The sequence below is a fragment of the Marmota marmota genome, unplaced genomic scaffold (genome assembly GCF_001458135.2).
Source record: "Marmota marmota marmota unplaced genomic scaffold, marMar, whole genome shotgun sequence".
Classification (NCBI taxonomy): domain Eukaryota; kingdom Metazoa; phylum Chordata; class Mammalia; order Rodentia; family Sciuridae; genus Marmota; species Marmota marmota.
Genome location: NW_026000016.1, coordinates 15,219,070 through 15,238,348, shown reverse-complemented (window position 1 = coordinate 15,238,348; position 19,279 = coordinate 15,219,070). Strand labels below are relative to the sequence as shown.

At 36.5% G+C, this 19,279-nt stretch overlaps 1 protein-coding gene across 1 annotated transcript in view; it reads right to left on the bottom strand.

The window, feature by feature from the left end:
* Fmn2 (formin 2) overlaps positions 1 to 19,279 on the bottom strand; it is a 352,705-nt gene that overhangs the window by 195,231 nt on the left and 138,195 nt on the right. Inside the window, 1 exon segment of the mRNA XM_015483532.2 lies at positions 12,510 to 12,597. Within this exon segment, the coding sequence (XP_015339018.1) occupies positions 12,510 to 12,597 (88 nt within the window).

Below are 19,279 nucleotides of genomic sequence, written 5' to 3'. Positions count from 1 at the left end.
GGAATATGTTTTGCCCTCAGATATTTACAACTTTCCTTTCTTATAGTCCCTTCAAATGTTACCTTCTTCTCGAACTTTCCCTGACTCCTCCTTCGCCTCTCAACGACCTGTGCTGATTACCATTCCGTTCTTTTGTTCTCCCCTGTCATGATACTTATTACCATTTGACTTACCACATATTTTCCTTTAAAAAAAATTGTCCTTCCCCCAACTAGAACGAAGGCTCTACATGGACCCAGATTTTTTTGTCTATGTTTTCATTTGTATCCAGTGCCAGAAATGGAACTTGGCAGAGAGATGGCACACAGTAAAATTTGAGTGAATGAATGATGAAACATCGAAAGGAATAATGTAAGGAAAGGAGGTAGTAGGAATGAATCATGGCCTCCCTGATTTAATGTAATGCTGGCATCTTTCTTTGTGGGGAAAACAGAGGATTCCAACAGCAAAATTAGTCACTCTTATATAACCTAATATTCACATGAAAATATCTGACAAAGGTGATCACAGTCTTTGAAATCTTCTCCTTAACCTGTAATTGGTATAGAAGTCTGCCACCCTTCTATGGCTTTCACATGTGACAAAGCAAACCGGAGCATCACCAGAGTCATGGAACTCAGGTGAAGACACAAAAGGAATTTTATAGTAAATCCTCCAGTATATCCATCAAGTGACCTCTTTATGACCTGTACAACAGCTCTTTTTGTCTCTATCGGTCCATGTGACTCCCATCTCCTCCTCTTTCTACTTCTTTTCCTCTCTCCATCTCTCTCTCACAGACAATATGATGTGCAATATCATTCCAGAACATTCCAGAACAACACTATAGTGCTACATGTAGCAATTATAGCCTCGAACTAGTAGGCTGGTTTTATAATTAAGAACCATGAAGGGAAAAAATAATCATGCATCATATTTCCAGCTTAATTCACTGATACAATTGCTAAAATTGAGTCCTCAGGAAGTACAGCAGAAGTTCAGAGCATAGACTGGGATCCAGACTGCCTGTGTTTACATCACTGCCCAGTGGTTGCTGATTGAGGTTCTTTTGCAACTCTGTGACTGGTTTTTCATCCCTAAATCAGGTATAACAACATTACCTACCTCACAGAGTGGTTGTAGACATGCACAGTAACAACTACAGGTGTTAGCTGCTTTTATCAGCAATTGCATGTTGTTAAATTTGGAACCATTAAAAAAAATCCTGCATTAATAGAACTCAGTGGATAATCTATTTTAACATCCCACTCAATTCATTAATTCTCATTACAATTTAATTCATAAGAACTGCATGCTGTCATTAAAATGCTAGAGAAGCCTTTCTAAATTCTACCATTTCCTCAAATGAGACTGCTATTATTCTTGAGTGGCTTAAAAACATAGGAAAAAACTATTCCTTTACAGAATAGCACAGAAATGACAAAGTTTATTTAGGTAACTGGTTATTGTGATTTTTTCATTTTAAGTCTTTCTGGACAATTTATTTTCTTAATCATGTATCCATAATAATCTGATTAAAACTCTTTTAATTTTAAAGTGTACTCATAGATATTTGACTGAAAAGTGCTACTGAGAAAATAAAAATCCTGTTATGTTCATGTTTGACCATAAAGAAAGATGCAAGGCAGCCATCAGCATAAAATGTCATCCCTTCAGTTCTACCAAAGGATAACATGCCATTAAGTAACTTTGGTGTTTTCTAATTTGACCTGATGTCTCAGCACACTGAACTTAGGGGAATATCTGTGATTATACTTCTAGATACAACTTGTAAAAATAGGGTACATGGGCTGAGGATGTGACTCAAGCGGTAGCACTCTCTCGCCTGGCATGTGCGGTGCGCTGGGTTCGATCCCCAGCACCAGATAAAAATAAAATAAAAAGATGTTTTGTCCACCAAAAACTAAAAAATAAGTATTAAAAAATTCTCTCTCTCTCTCTCTCAAAAAAAAAAAAAAAAAAAAAATAGGGTACATGTAGCTCAATAGGCAAAGATAGAAAGTGCAATCATTTCTTCCTTTCCTCTAGCACTCTCGGATCCTCCCTTCATCTAATGAATGAAGAAATCCAGAAAGCATCTTGACAGTGGCTATTCTGGGATGCTGGAGAAGCATTTATCAAAACATACAATTTTTAAAAAGCCAGTTTTGGAATTCAAAGTTATCAAAAGGGCTTCCCCTCCCCCTAAAACAACAGTTCAAATCCCACCCTCTCAAATATCATGCAAAAGGATTATTTTTGCAAACACCACACCTTAACAATACACAACACTTCAAGGGGCAAAGCTGATATGATTAATTTTGAGCTCACACTAAGTGCTCTGCACTCAGATTTGAGCTCTACCTCCATATGTGCCCCATGTGGTCAAGGGTAATTCTTTCAACAATCACCCAGTGATTGTAAAGAACAAATATAGTATTATAATACGCTGAGCGGCAGTGGACTCTTGTCTCCAGGTTTCCAGAGTTCCTTCCATTGGAGGGTCTATGGGGCAGTGAAAACAAACATACAAACAAATACATGATACATAATTCATATATGAAGGGGAGAATAACCATATTCACAGCTTCAACACAGTCCCAAGAATTATGCTCCTTCTTCCCATAAAAGTAATCAAAAAGTCCAACTGTAGAACAACATCATAAAAATACAGGCTACATTCAACCCAAGGTTTTTTGCTGAGCCTGTAATGAAAGGCTTATAATAGTTCATTTTTTCTTGATTTAATAATCTATGTGTGACATAATGATGTATGAGGTCTTTCTTTTTATTAAAAAAAACTCTAGGTAATGAACTTTTAGTTTAAATTAAAGCATATTCTGATATTAAATTTCTGAAAGTAGGTTTTAATGAAAACATACTATCTCATGTGTACTTTTCTCCACTACAAGGTTACAATTGATGAAAAAGTTACATGGGCTCACTGCAGCCCACTTTCTTCTCAAATTTCTAATTCTAAGTGACTTTACATTTCAATGAAAACCATTCACTCAACCTTACAACAGCATTTACTAAATTTTTAATGTTTCAATAAGTATAATAAACAGGTCTTAAAATTCTATATCCCATGTGAGGAAAACACTTAAAATAAAGGTTAAAACTGGGGGGTAGGGGTTGCCATGAAGTAATTTCTAAGCGAGCCTTGTAAACCTCAGTTTCATAAAGAAGCCAGACACTGGAAAATCTACTGGGAAAAAACAACATTGCCCACACTGAATCCAATTTTTTGAGAATATTACAAAAATAAACAAATGATTATGGATAAACTTTCTTGGGGTAATCAATAGGCAAGTAAAAAAGCTTGTGTCTCCAAGAATGAAACCAGAAACTCTAGGAAAAGACCTAGAGTTTGTAACCTACTACTTGTTTGGTAAAAAATTTCATATGAAAAACATTTTTCAGTGGCAGCCCTACTAGATATGTAGGTTTCCAAACACATATGAAAAGTCACCATAAAATAATCTTACAACCTGCCTAGGATTCAGAAACACTATTTCCATATTTGGTGAGGGGTACCCAGGATTGAACTCAGGGGTACTTAACCACTGAGCCACATCTCCAACTCTTTTTTGTATTTTATTTAGAGACAGGGTCTCCATAAATTGCTTAGCATCTCACTTTTGTTGAGGATGGCTTTGAACGAGTTATCTTCCTGCCTCAAACTCCTGAGCAGCTGGGATCACAGGTGTGTACCACCGCACCCAATTTTATTTCTGTATTTTTAAAGAAGAATACTCCATACTCATTCCTAGAAACTAATTTAACTATCAAGAAAAATAAAATGTCAAAGGAGGGAATAGAAGCCTCTGTTTGTGACCCTACTTAGATTCTACTCATGTCCCTTACCACGATTCATTTCCCAGCAAAGCCAAACTCTATTACACTGCTCCCTTCATGTCCACCCAGAGCCAGGAGCTATGGATGTGGAGTATAAATGACATACATAGCACAGAGACAATGTTTATAGAACCACACAAGTATAGTAGCCCTCAGCTTTTCAAGTTTCCAAAACAATTTGCTCTCCAGAGATAAAATGCAGTCCAATGATATAGCCATGCTCAACTTCTAAGAGTTGCTAATATAAATAACTATCATATATATCTTCATTCAGAAAACAGAAAAGAGTGCAGCCAAGTAAGTAATAAACTTGGTATTTCAGCAACACTGACTGAAAACCTAAACTGCAGAACTCAGATATGTTCCCCTGGAACTGAAAGCCCCATTTCTTCCCTCTTATCATATTCTCAAACTCCATTGGAAGGGACAGACTTTGCATTCTACTCCCTCTTTTCACATGGCAAGTGCTTTTAGTATGACCGATTCAGAGTAATCAAGGAAGAATAAAATCTCTAAGTTCTCTCTCTCTCATTAGATGCCCAGGCTCTAAGTTTCAAATGCATCCAAAGTCTGGAGACAAAGCTCATTTTCTAAGAAATGTAGGAGGAGAGGACAACTAGCTTTTATTGAGGGGTGTGGTATGTTTCACAAGTAAGAACTCATTTAATACCTCTTCATATTAAAGAAACTAAAGAATAAAAACACAATTTGTTCAGGTTTGTCCAGCTAGATAGCCAGTGGCCCAGCTGGACCAAATCTGTCTTAGTTTGGGTTGCCATAACTAAATACCATAGGCTGGGGGCCTTAAGCAACCAAAATTTTCTCACAGTTCTGAAGGCTATAAGTCCATGAAGGGGCTGGCCAATTCAGTTCCTAGTGAGGTCTCACTGAGGCCTTTGTACAAGGCTGCCTTCTCAGTCTGTCCTCACATGGCAGTAGGAAAGAGAGACAAAGAGCTCTGGTCTCTCTACTTAAAAGGGCATTAATCTCATCATGGGGACCCTACTTCATGAACCCTAATTAACCTCCGAAGACCATAGCATTGGAAGTTGGGCTTCAACATATGAATTTGGCACAAATATTCAGTCTGTAACATTGTGATACCAACTTGAAAAGAGAGGGAAAACCCAGGGAAGTAGAGGTGCTAGGGTGACACAGGAGAAAAATAAAAACATACTGAGAGAGTAAGCAAGTATTGAAAGTTAGCATCCTCAAAAACTATACTAGGGTCAGCCGTTTACTTTTTTTTATTCTTTCACAGCAATTGATAACATACCTAGAAAAGAGACAATACTTTTACATATCCACGCACCATGCTCATTTAACAAGTATTCACAATTTGCTTCATTTGTTGATAATCTTAGTCCAAACTACTTTTACTGTAATTCTGTATTTCAGTTATCTTTGCTTGGTTCATTCAAGAACAAACAACTCCATTTAGAATTTTCTTGAAAGTATTTTTTTGCATTTAATTCACAGATGAAAAAAACAATTCATAACTTTATTTCTCTAATGAACAGCCCATAATTAAATGGGGGAGGGGGGGATTTATCTAAGATAACTCCGCACAATTAGTGGAACTTGCCAAATTTACATTTTCCAATGTTTTTAATAACTGGTATATGAAATAGTAGTTGATTAAAGTACTATATCCTGTGCCAGTTTTGTTTCTGCACACTCTCATTCTACTGGGTAAAACATATCCTCATTCTACAAGCTAACACATTGCCTAGAGCAGAGAACATTGAACCAGGAGTCAAAAGAGCTGGATACTGGGGCTGTGGATGTGGCTCAAGCGGTAGCGCGCTCACCTGGCATGCGTGCCACCCGGGTTCGATCCTCAGCACCACATACAAACAAAGATGTTGTGTCCGCCGAAAACTAAAGAATGAATATTGAGAATTCTCTCTCTCTCTCTCTCTCTCTCTCTCTCTGTCTCTCTCTCTTTAAAAAAAAAAAAAAAAAGAGCTGGATACTCATTCTGGCCCCATTATGTAAATCTCTTATGGGCTTAATGTATAAGGCTCAATTCCTCCACTGTAAATTGAGAGATTAACTTTCCTCCTATGGGCTGTTTTACACAACTATCAGCAATAGTTTTAGAGGGAAGGGTGATAAAAAGAGAAGTAAAATTCAAACCAACACTTAGCTTTATCTCTTTACATACTAATAAAAAGATTAAATTATAAATGAGAGAGGGAGGGGTGTGGGAGAGGAACTTGTAATGATTTGGGTATCCCCTCAAAAGCTCATATGTGAGACAATCAATGCAAGAAGTTTTAGACAAGAAATGATAGGGTTATGAGAGCCTTAACCCAGTTAGTGCAGTAATCCCCTGATGGTATCAGCAGAGTGGAAACTGAAAGTGGGTAGGGCATGGTGGGAGAGGGTGGGCATGGGGGAGGGGGTGTGCCTTTGAGGTATATATTTTGTATCTGGCAAGTAGAGCCTCTCTCTGCATACTGATCATAATGTGAGCTGCTTTCCTCTGCCACACTCTTCAACCATGACATTCTGCCTCACCCTGAGACCCGAAAAGTGCATCTGGGTGTCTATGGACTCATACCTCTGAAACCACGAGCCTCTAAATAAAATTTTCTTCCTCTACAATTGTTCTTGTCAAGTCTTTTAGTCACAGCAGCAAAAAAAAAAAAAAAAAAAAAGACTTAACTAAAACATACATATAATTCTATTTTTAATACCTGCTACATTAGATAATTCCTTCCTAGACAACTATCAGGATAATTCTGTTCCATTTTGAGGAAGGTCAAAATAATAGCAACATGATGCAGGATTCAAAGAGGAACTGCAATTAATAGACTGAGATTTTACTGGATTTCTGATATAAATCCATGAGCATGCTTGGTGGTCTTGTAAGGTATGCTTCAGTAAATAAATGTATATATATACAATTTATATATACATTAAAAAATAAAAAGTATTTTAAAAAGCAGTCACTAGGCTTAGAGAACAAAGAATAAAAGTAACCATGATTTCATTGACTATATATCATTTAATTTCAGGACATATGATTTATTTAAATCATGTTTTAACAAGATAGAATTTTTTAAAAAGGACATAAAATTGGGCATTCCTTGCCTACATGTCCACAATTCCAGTTAGCTTCAAACAAGGAAGACATGAAGTGCAGGGAGGATCTAGGGCCATTAGTACCCTGAGCCTGCCATTCCTGTAGGATAGTGAAAGTTATTTCTAGGTGTGATTACTACATAAATTTTAGTTATCCCTTGTTACAATATCTATAATCTACTTTAAAATATATTTGCAGAAGAAATGCAATAGTAAGCATGATCCAGTTAAAGTTCCAACGTTAAAGGTAGTTCTCTGTGTTACTAATAACGCTCCATACCTCAAGGATGGTTGTCTAGCCTTAGGTAAAAAGACCATACTCCAAAGGCAGCTAATGAACACTGCTCATTATTCCTATCTAAATCAATAATAGGGGCTTTTTAAATTAGCATACCAATGACTGCAATTGACTCTCCTTAGTGAAACTAGTCAATCAAGGTGTTCAGATTATCTAAAAATATCTTAGAGATGTTCCATCCCTATTCCCTTCAATTAGAGAATATGACAGTCTAGTAGAGGCTATGGCATGGATTTTTTTTTTTGGGGGGGGGGGTACTGGGAATTGAACCCAGGAGCACTTAACCACAAAGCCACATCCTCTAACCCCTTTTGTCTATTTTGAGGAAGGATCTCACCAATTTGCTTAAGGCCTTGCTGAGTTGCTAAGGCTGGTGATCGTCCTGCCTTAGCCTCCAGAGTCACTGGGATTACAGTTATTTGCCACTACGGTATGGATCTTTATGAAACATTGGGATCTAAGACATTGGATTTGGATCCAGACATTGGATTTCTTGATGCCTGGTGCAAATTATAAGAGTAACAGATTCCTACCTCCATGATGTTTTAGCATCTGTCTAGAACAAATAAATCTTTTATATAAAATCTTGATGAGAATATTTACAAGAACAGAGAGCCAGGCAACTTCAAATTTACAAAATAGGTTTTTCAGACAATTTTGTTCCTACTGGCCAAAAGATATGTTTAATAAATATTGGTATTATAGGGAGAATTAGATCTGAATCTTGCTTCAGTATGAGCTAGCAGCAGAGTGACAGTAATACTGATGTACCTGCAAAATTCCATTACACTTTTTATCCAGGAATTGTTATTGAAGGCACCATTTCCTCTATCAAAATAATCCATTTTGAATGACAAACTATATGAAATCTCTACTTAATAGTGACATTGGATTGGGGAGATAAAGCTAAGCCTCATGAAATTTGAAATTCTTCTGCAGCTGTTCTTATCTACTAAAATGAACCTAAGATGTATGAATATCACATTGATCGTGGAATATGGACTGAGTGTTGCATAAAAAATTCAATCTATTTTCCAAAACTAAACTACCATTACAGAGCTGTAGAATAGATTCAAAACCAATTTATGGAAATAACAGGCTATATTATTTGAATCAATCCTCTTACGTTGAACAATTTAAAATGCTAGATCAAATATTTGTGTTACACACACACACACACACACACACACACACACACACACACACACAAATATATGTAAATATTTGTAAAGTATCATAAAGGCACCAAAGAAGTGACATTGAGACTTTTAACCTATCCCAATATGTCTGAACTTTCTGTTGACAACCTCATGGAACCAGGGACCAAATATCAAAGCTCAAAATCCACCCAAGGTACAGATTCTAGACCTTGTCCATAATAAACTGGTAATCAAAGCCTGCAGACTCAGGTAAACCAACCCATGCAGGGCTATGCATTTAGTGCCTGGAATGACCCTCAAACTTGATTTAAAGTAATCTTAAACCTAAAGGATCCCCAGGTCCTACCACACAAAAAAGGCAAATCACTTGTGGAATGTACCTTCATCTCAGATTTTAAGTTACTGTATACAATCAGAGTGAAATTTTTCATAGGTAGTTTCACCCACACTAACAAATTATTAAAATCTACAGGTTGCTTTAGAAGTAGAAGTACATTCATTCCAGCAGCTTGATTTTTAAATACACACTCACACACACACACACACACACACACACACACTTGCATACAGCTTTCTTGCTTATATTTACTGCACTGATAGACATGGTTAAGATTCCAATCCCTGGGAGGGGAGAAAGCGGATGAGAGGGGTCTGTGGGTGGGAAAGATGATGGAGTGAGACGGACATCATTACCCTAAGTACATATAGGATTGCATGAATGGTGTGACTATACATCATGTACAACCAGAGAAATGAAAAGTTGTGCTCCATTTGTATACAATGAATCAAAATGAATTCTGCTGTCATGCATAACTAATTAGAAAAAAATTTTAAAAAAGAGTCTAATCCCTTCTTTTTCTGTCTTTTGACCTTTTGTGACATTGAGAATTGTGGAACTGCTGTTGTGAGAATAACCTGCATTCACTTGAGCATGATATGGTGCATGAAGGTAGTAGCACTTCGATTAGACCTTTGACACCTAGAATCCAAAATTAGATACTCCTGACTCTAACAGAACACTTTAAAATAGAAACATTACAAAGGAAATTCAACTTTAGGTTTCTCTAGAGTTTTGACAGGGAAGGAGAGAAGGGGAGAAAACAGCACCAGTAAATATAGCAGGGCAGCCACAAATAACTAATTGTGTGTGTGTGAAAGTTACAGTGAAACTCTGAGCTGCTGGAATGTAGCAGTGAATTTATCTGGCAACTTCTAGACTGACTTGTGGGTTATGACAATTTTTTTAATGGGCAGGGAAAAGGCTACCTCTGGAAAAAAATCCACTCTGAGGCTTTAGAAAAATTTATTCGAACAATATTATGTAGTATGTAGATATACTAATGTTGATTGTAGGAAAAGCACAAAATTGAAGAATCAGCCCAAGAATCTAATGAATGGGAAAGAACAACCACAGCTGATGTGGAATGTCTGGTGCAAGTTCAGTCTATTCCATTAGAGAGCCACATGAGCTTGAGAAAGCAACTGGACCATTAGCAGATCTTAGTTTGCTCTTCTATAAAATAACACTGGAAGACCGGATAAATTCTGTGACTGCTTCGACATCCCAAATCAATGATGTTTATCCTTCTGTGGAATCCTCAGTGGAGGCATATCTCGAGAGAAGCAAAGTTTATTCTAGAGGCTACAAGTGATTCCCACATGGAAATCATGGCTCCAGACAGTACACTGAGGCAGAAGAGGATTTGATCCACAAATAGGCACTGGCTACTTGTTGCTTCAGACTTTGAAGGTGCCTGGGTTTTAGAAAATGGGGTTGCAGTGTTTCAGTGGGATTCAAGCAATGGCTTTACATCCTAATAGGATAAAGTTTATGCATAATTCTGTGTGACCCTTCAACTACTGACGTTCATGCCATGTTATTGTTAGTGTTGCATGTTAAGCCAGCAAATTTTCAATGAACTCTCGCTGGCTGTACCACAGACACAGATGTCAGGCGGACTCCTTTGTTCATAAGGTTCTCATTATTAACTCAACCCAAGCTGAATATTTGACTGAAGGAAAGGACCATATCATTATTTTCAGATTTCATTCTATGACTTAACAGGGATACATCTGCCAGCTTTAGAAACACCAAGTACTTCTTGGCGCCAGCCTTGGCATTCTTCTCTATGACTGTTACCCCAAATGGTTCAGCTTGAGGAAGTCTCCTCACCATCAAAACAATTTAATAAAAACTTAATTGTGATTAAGAGTTACTCATCAATTGACAGGGCATACCACACTTGCGCTATTTATGAATTATTCCACACGATATTTTAGGCCTAACAATTAGAATCCACATTCATGGTGGGTAAGCCAGAAAGCTAGTTAAATGTTTTCATGATTTATAAGGTCTGTGTTATACTTAAAACCATATTTCTTTAATAGGTAAACTGTCATTCCATTGGATAATTCAATCTGCTTAATCTATTCTAAGGCTCTGGGGCAGCTTAGGGGACATCCAGAACATGGATTTAATTCCTCTCTACACCTTTGGGCAATATCTCTCAGCATAAATGTGATAGGAATTTCTGTCAATTATAGGGTAGAATTCAAGTTTTAAAATATTAACACTAAAAGCCAGCTACACTGGTGTATGTCTATAATCTCAGCTACTTCGGATACTGAGACAGGAGGATTTCAAGTCAGAAGCCAGCCTGGACAACTTAGCAAGACCATGTCTCACAATAAAAATAAAATGTGGCTCAGTGGTAGAGCATCACTGGGTTCAATCCCTAGAGCTGCAAAATAAAGAAGTGGTGCGGGGGGGGTGGGGGTGGGGGGGAAGACCCTAAAGCCATTTAGAAAATGTTAGAAACCACCCTTATTCCAAATATAGAAAATATGTTATAAGCCTGTTAAAAATATAAATTAAGTCAGACATGATAACACATTCCTGTAATCCCAGAAGCTCAGAAGGCTAAGGCAGGAAGATTGCAAGTTTGAGGCCAGTCTGAGCAACTTAGTGAGACCATCTCAAAATAGAAAAAAAAAGTGCTAGGGTATAGCTCAGTGGTAGAGCATTTGCCTAGCATATGTGAGGACTTGGGTTCAACCTCTAGTACTACCAAAAAAAATTAGATACACACACACACACACACACATATGTAGATTTATATGTGCGTATACATATGTATATATGTATGTGTCTGTCTACATACATGTATATGCATATACATTAGATAAAATAATTCAATTCTTCTAAAGTAGAAAAATTTATGCTATAGTTGTCCCAAATAAGTGGAAGGAGGACCAGTTTTCCACTCTAAAAACTTATACATAAGAAAATTGCTTTAGTGTTTCAGCATCTTATAGTATCTTCGAACTGAAGGTCTAAGGGAACATAGCTCATGTTCCCTCATTTGAGACAAATGATGATTTCTATAGCATGAATATCTAGGTTAATATTAGACATATCATAATCTAAGAACATTCTTAAAACAACACTTAAAACAAGATTTCCCGTGAATCTTACATTGATTGAAGCTGTTCTGGTAGACACTTTTAGGTTTACTTCTTCTTTATTTTAGCTTATCAAAAACCCATAACTAATATTCAACCAACTTTTTTGTCCTGTGGATTAACTTCCCTAGGTATTTTTAATGGCTGTAGAGACCCTACTATCTGGCTCACACTTGTATATATCAATAATTCTTTGAGCATGGCATCCAGAAATAAACACTTCAGATATGGTCTAATTACTTACAGATCACAGTGCAACTGCACTTCTTATGATATAAAAATATTTATTAATAACAGACTGAATATATCTGCAATGGACTAAATATTTTTGTCTACCATAATTTATATGTTGAAATCCTAACCCCTAATGTGATGTTATTATGAGGTAAGGATTTGGGGAGGTGATTAGATTTTGAGAACAGTCCTCATGAATGGGATTCATGACCTTACAAAAGAGACCTATAAGAATTCTCTCAGACTCTTTCTGCCACATGAGAATATAAGGAGAAAATGGCAATCTGCACCCAGAAGAGTGCCCTCATAGAACCTAACCATGATGGCATCTTGATTTTAGACTTCCAAAGAAACATCATACCTCCCAACCAATTCATCATATCCAAATTTTAATATTCAATACTTGGATTTTTATTTTTTGCACTTACCATGTTGTATGTCTTTCATATCTAGATGAAGACTAGACATTAAGATTCCAACTGCTTGTGATCTTTTGTTGCTTAATAACTTGACAACCTGCTCAAGAAAAAAAGGAAAAGGGAACATTAATTTGAACTCCAATGTACTTACATTTTAAAATCCTAAATGAAGAACAAATTAAGAGAAAACACCTTATGTCATTCCTTAAAGTATTTAAAACTGATTTTTGTTTGAAGAGAGCTTTGGGGCTTTATATAATAAATCTTAAAAGTCATATTCTTTACCAGTCTTGTAAGAGCCTGACCTATCAACAAGTAAATTTTCTTATAGTTTAGGAAATTAGTTTGGTCTCTATGAAATAACAATTGTACATTTGATCATTTGTAGTCGGATATTTTTAAAGTATTCCTTTTTTACTATGATTCTGTGAAAAACTGATCAATAAGCAAAGGGCAAAGTAAAAGCACATGCACAGAGAATCTGTTAGATCAGATCAGTTGTACCATAAACAGAAAATGTGCTTTTATTTGGGTCATTTAGAAGGCTCACTATTTTACTGGCAGTTCCTCTTATTCTGCATTTGACCCACATTTTATGGATAACTTTCCAACTAATTAATAGAGTAATAGAAGCATCAGACTGAAGGGACTACATCAGTTCAATCTCAAGTCAGCTGTCCAGAGGAACTTAGAAGACAGTACACACACCCAGCTAGGAAGGTTTCTGAAAAAAGAGGTGGGTAGGCTGCTATAGAACAGACACATTTTAACCATGTTCTCTAGAAAATAACACACCACCAATAAATCCTGCTTATGAAACTCTTATCCCAGGTCCTGATCCTTGAGTGGAAGCAATTTCTATTTACTCTCTGTGTTTTGTTTTAAATCTGCTTAGGAAAACATTAGAGTTTTGAAAAGGAAAGAAAAGTGGTTATGGTCAAATTACCAGAACTGACAGCTGCCCTAACAGCTATTGCCTTTGTTGACCTTGTCTTTCTTTTTGGTTTCAGTTGGATCAATCAAGAAACTAATAAAATAATCATACCCAGCTGTCACACAAAGTCACAGAGTAAAACAATCTTCTTATAATAATTGCATTCCTTGTCCCCCAACAGGGATGGTGGTGGAGAATAAAATAAAACTTCCAGAAAGACTAACCACAAAACCTCCTGTCATTTCTAAAAACCTTCCATGGTAAAGTGACAATATCTCACAAAGGTACTCCTTTCTCAAAGGGAAAAAAAAAAAGAATACAATATATAAATTTTGATTCTCTATTTGATCTTCAAACATTAAATTTCACCTAAAATATAAGGTTAAAACTTGAATATGCATCAACTAGTTCAGCTAAGCATTTCTATCAATAGCATATCTTCTTCAGAGCTGAAAAACAGAAATTTAATATCAAAAAAGAAGACAGCATATGTTCTTTTCTAAAAAAGTGTATCTTACTTCAGGTAAGTATAAACTGGGTCCCATCTGAGCTGCTTGACAAAGCAACTTCTACTAAGTTTCCTGTCGTCTTCTGGCCCCTATTTGCAATGGACATGTTTGAGTCCAGGTGTCATTTGACTTCCCCCTGGTGTTGACATGTTGATTGCACCCTCATAGCGATACCCTACTCCAGGGATCCTGCCAGTTCTCAATCCTTTTGAAGGTGAATTATTCTGATTTTGTCTCGTATTGGCATATCCCAGAGTTCTGTACCACATTCCCTTTATGATAATTTCTCTTGTAAGGACATACATGCCCATATCTTTAATTCAGAAGTTTTCCAGTTGATATCTCCATTTAAATCACCCACATAAATGTCCATTTGACTTGCCTAAGACCAAGGTCTTATCAGTCCACTCCAAAACGTCCAGCTAGCTTCTCCTTCTTTACTCTATATGATGAAATAAGGATACCATTATCTTTCATCTACCTGCCCAAGTTGGAAACCAGAAATCTCTGTACAGTTCTACTGGGAAAGGAATTCAGGAATAAAGAGAGAGAGATAATGAGTCTCAAAAAAAAAAAAAGAAAAGAAAAGAAAAGTAAAAGAAAAAAGGTACCCATGAACCATTCAAATGCAGAAAATACCCATGAACTGAAACGCAAAAAGCACCCATGAACAGTTGTACCTCCTGAGTGATGTACCCTTGGCTCACACCCATAACCTTGTCTAAATAAGTAACATGATTTTATTCTCTTTTAATGCTGAATAATATTCTATTGTGTGTGATTGATATGTGTGTGTGTGTGTGTGTGTGTATATCTCACATTTTCTTTATCCACTCATCTACTGAAGGGCATCTAGGTTGGTTCCACAGTTTAGCTATTGTGAATTGTGCTGCTATAAACATTGATGTGGCTGGCTGCATCCCTGTTGTATGCTGTTTTTCTTTTGTTTTATTTATATATGACAGTGGAATGCATTACAATTCTTATTACAGATATAGAGCACAATCTTTCATATCTCTGGTTGTATAAACAATATATTCACACCTATTTGCATCTTCATGCATATACTTTGTATAATAATGACCATCACATTCCACCATCATTAATAACCCCATGCCCTCTCCCTCTGCACAATCTAGAGTTCGTCTATTCCTCCCATGCTCCTGCTCCCTATCCCACTATGAATCAGCCTCCTTATATCAAATAAAACATTTGGCATTTGGTTTTTTGAGATTGGCTAACTTCACTTAGCATTATCTTCTCTAACTCCATCCTTTACCTGCAAATGCCATGATTTTATTCTCTTTTATTGCTGAGTAATATTCTGTTGTGTATATATGTGACCTTTTTTTTAATCCATTCATCTATTGAAGGGCATCTAGGTTGGTTCCACAGTTTAGCTATTGTGAATTATGCTGCTATAAACATTGATGTGGCTGTGTCCCTGTAGAATGCTGTTTTTAAGTCCTCTGTGTATAGACCAAGGAGAGGGAGAGCTGGGTCAAATGGCGGTTCCATTCCCGAATTCCAAGAAATCTCAATACTGCTTTCAATATTGGCTGCAGCAATGTATGAGTGTGCCTTTTTCCCCACATCCCCACCAACAATTATTGTTGTTTGTATTCTTAATAGCTGCCATTCTGACTAGAGTGAGATGAAATCTTAGTTTTGATTTGCATTTCTCTAACTGCTAGACATGTTGAACATTTTTTCATATATTTGTTGATTGATTATATATCTTCTTTGAGAAGTGTCTGTTCAGTTCCTTGGCCCATTTATTGATTGGGTTATTTGGTTTATTGGTGTTAAGATTTTTGAGTTCTTTATATATTCTAGAGATTAGTGTGATAATAATCTAGAGATCTGATGTGAGTGTGGTAAGAATTTATTCTCAATTAGTAGGCTCTCTTTCACCACACTGATTGTTTCTTTTGCTGAGAAGAAGCTTTTTAGTTTGAATCCATCCCATTTATTGATTCTTAATATTAATACTTGTGCTATAGGAGTCTTATTAAGGAAGTTGGGGCCTAATGCGACATGACAGAGATTTGGGCCTACTTTTTCTTCTAATAGACGCAGTGTCTCTGGTTTAATTCCTAGGTCCTTGATCCACTTTGAGTTGAGTTTTGTGCATGGTGAGAGATAGGGGTTTAATTTCATTTTGTTGCGTGTGGATTTCCTATTTTCCCAGACCATTTGTTAAAGAAGCTATGATTTCTCCAAAGTATGTTTTTTTGGCGCCTTTGTCAAATATAAGATAACTGTTAATTATATGTGGATGGAGTTGGAGAATAAAATGCTAAGTGAAATCTGCCAATCCCAAAAAACAAAATCCCAAATGATTTCTCTGATTTAAGGATGTTGATTCATAATATGCTGTGGGGGGGTGAAGGGGGTGTGGGAGAATTAAATGAACTCTAGAGAGGGCAAAGGGGAAAAGGAGAGGGAGGGAAAGAGGAATAGGGATAGGAAAGATGGTAGAATGCGATGGTCATCATTACCTTAAGTACATGTATGAAGACATGAAGGATGTGGCTCTATTTTGTATACAACCAGAGATATGAAAAATTGTGCTCTTATGTGTAATATGAATTGTAATGCATTCTGTTGTCATATATAACAAATTAAAATTTAAAAAAAATCCTCAAAAAAAAAAAAAAGAAGTAACATGAGGGCAATGCACAAACACAAGGAAAACTGATGCAAAATTATATAACTTAGCTCTGGCTTTACCTCTAGTCTAGCCCCTAGCAACCGTCCCTCATAAATACTAACACCCCACACAAACAGGTTGGTATTTCTCCCTCTGGTGATAGTCCACATTCTCCCTTGAATGTATGTGCTCCTTGCTTTACCCGCAAAGGCATTGTTCCTGAGATTGCCCCCATTACACCTTGAATATATATTTATTTTCCTAAATAAAAGTGTAACTATGCCTTTGACTTATAAAGATTCTGATTCTTGGTATATGTGATTTTGTCACATCTATCAAGAACTCTGCTAGTCCAGAGTCAAGTTCTCCCTTCTCTCAAAAAACTCCTCTGACCCTTCTTTGGAGATATTTCTCCTCCTGTGACAATACCACCCCTTCAAAATCATACTTCAATCTGGTATCAAGTTTAGTCATTTATAACTCTTCTGTACCTTTGAAAGCCATTCCTCCTCTATTGTTTATCATAGCCTATTTATTACATTCTTTATCGTATCCTGTACTGATTAATGCAAAAGATTTCTGACTATTCTCTCAAACTATGTTCTTTAGACCAAAAGGCATCCCCACCACCTAAAGATTTATTAAAAATCAAGTTTTGGGGCCCTATCACAAACCTGCTCATTAGAAAATCTAGGAATAGAAAGCATCAGTCAGTCTTCATTTTAAAGCCTTCGACGTGGTTCAAGAACTACTAATGTAGTCTCATCCCTTCTTGCCCATTCTCCAAACTTATGTCCAAGAACCCTCTCTGAAAATGCTGATATTTGCATGTTGTTTTTTGACTTTTAACCTTTACTTTTTTTACAAAATTAATTAGTTAATTAATTTTAATTAGGTATATATGACAACAGAATGCATTTTGATTCATTGCACACAACTGCAGCACAACTTTTCATTTCTCTGATTGTACATGATGTAGCGTTGCACCATATGTGCAGTCATACATGTACCAAGGTAATGATGTCCAACCCATTCCACCATTGTTCCTATCCCCATGGCCCCTCCCCACCTCTTCCTTCCCTTTGTCAATCAAAGTTCCTCCATTTTTCCCATGCCCCATCCCCATTTTGGACCAACATCCACTTATCAGAAAGAACACTCAGCCTTTGGTGTTTGGGGATTGGCTTACTTCGCTTAGTATGATATTCTCCAACTCCATCCATTTACCTACAAATGCCATATTTTTTTTTCTTTAAATAATGCTGAGTAATATTCCATTGTGTATATATACCATAGTTTCTTTATGCATTCATCTACTGAAGGGCAGCTAGGTTGGTTCCACAGTTTAGCTATTGTGAACTGAGATGCTATAAACATTGTTGTGGCTTCATTACTGTCATATGGTAATAAGCCCAGGCCCAGGTTAGGCCCAGGACTGCCACAAACATCTACTTTTTAAACCTGAGTGGCTTATGTTTAAGAGTTAGTGCTTTAAAAGAACATGTAGAATGCTTCACAATTCAGACCTAAAAACTTGTGTTTTCTTTATAATTCAAATGCCCTTGATTACAAACTGTATTTTACATTACAATGCCAAGATAACAGGTAGAAAAATGGGATATAGCTAAGATTGGGTAGAGCTTTTGCTTAGCATGATTGAGGGCCTGGGTTTGATCCCAGCACTAAAAAGCAAAACAAAAAATAAAGAGGAAAAAAAATTATTTTGAGTCTTTGTGAAGTCATATCAGATTCAGTTAATTTTCTCAAAGTCATTATCTTCCCTAAGAAGCACGACTGTATAGAAATCATGAACTAGGGATCTGTAAAATAAAGTTATCTTTCTTTCTCTCTCATTGCACCTGAACTATCTGGTATCTTTTTAAAACAAAGGTTCTGATTTTTTAGTATGAATGAGGCTGAAGGTCTTCGTTTCTAACAAGCTCCCAAATAGATGATACCATTGTTGTGGAGCTCAGAACACAAAAGTCCAAAGTTCTCCCATTTGCTTCCTAACATATTCTAGAAAAGCTACATACTGTTCAGTACTCTAAAGCCTCAGTTCCTTCATCTACAAGTTGATATCAGCATCGACTTCAAAGAGGTCTAGTGGATAGCATGGCAACACACCTGGCACTCTTAGCAATGTACCTTGTTACAGTTTATAAGTTAATACAAATAACAAAATGTTTGTCAACTTTTATCTTCAGTTGGTTCTCAGTCCATAGAGCTACTAATTCATTCAACTTTGCATCTGCAGTGAACATCATTCCAGGAAAAGCCTCGGATTCAACATAAATAGCATGATAAATCCCAGATTATACTTTGAAATGAATCAGAAAAAAAAATTGAAGAAAACCAATTCAGGTAATAGAATAACTCAGGAATAATTCAACAGCCTTTTATCTCTAAAAAAGATCAAAAGAAGTAGTAATTGAAATGTTTTAGGTAAACTATTCCTTTTTATCTCTGAAAATTGATAGAGAAAAATGAATTGGAGGGTTAAAAAATTCTTAATAGAAACAATGATTGTGGGGAGGGGGGAGGGTGGAGGATGGGAAAGGCAGCGGAGCACAACAGACACTAGGATGGCAATTTGTAAATCAATGGATGTGTAACTGATGTGATTCTGCAATCTGTGTATGGGGTGAAGGTGGGAGTTCATAACCCACTTGAATCAAAGTGT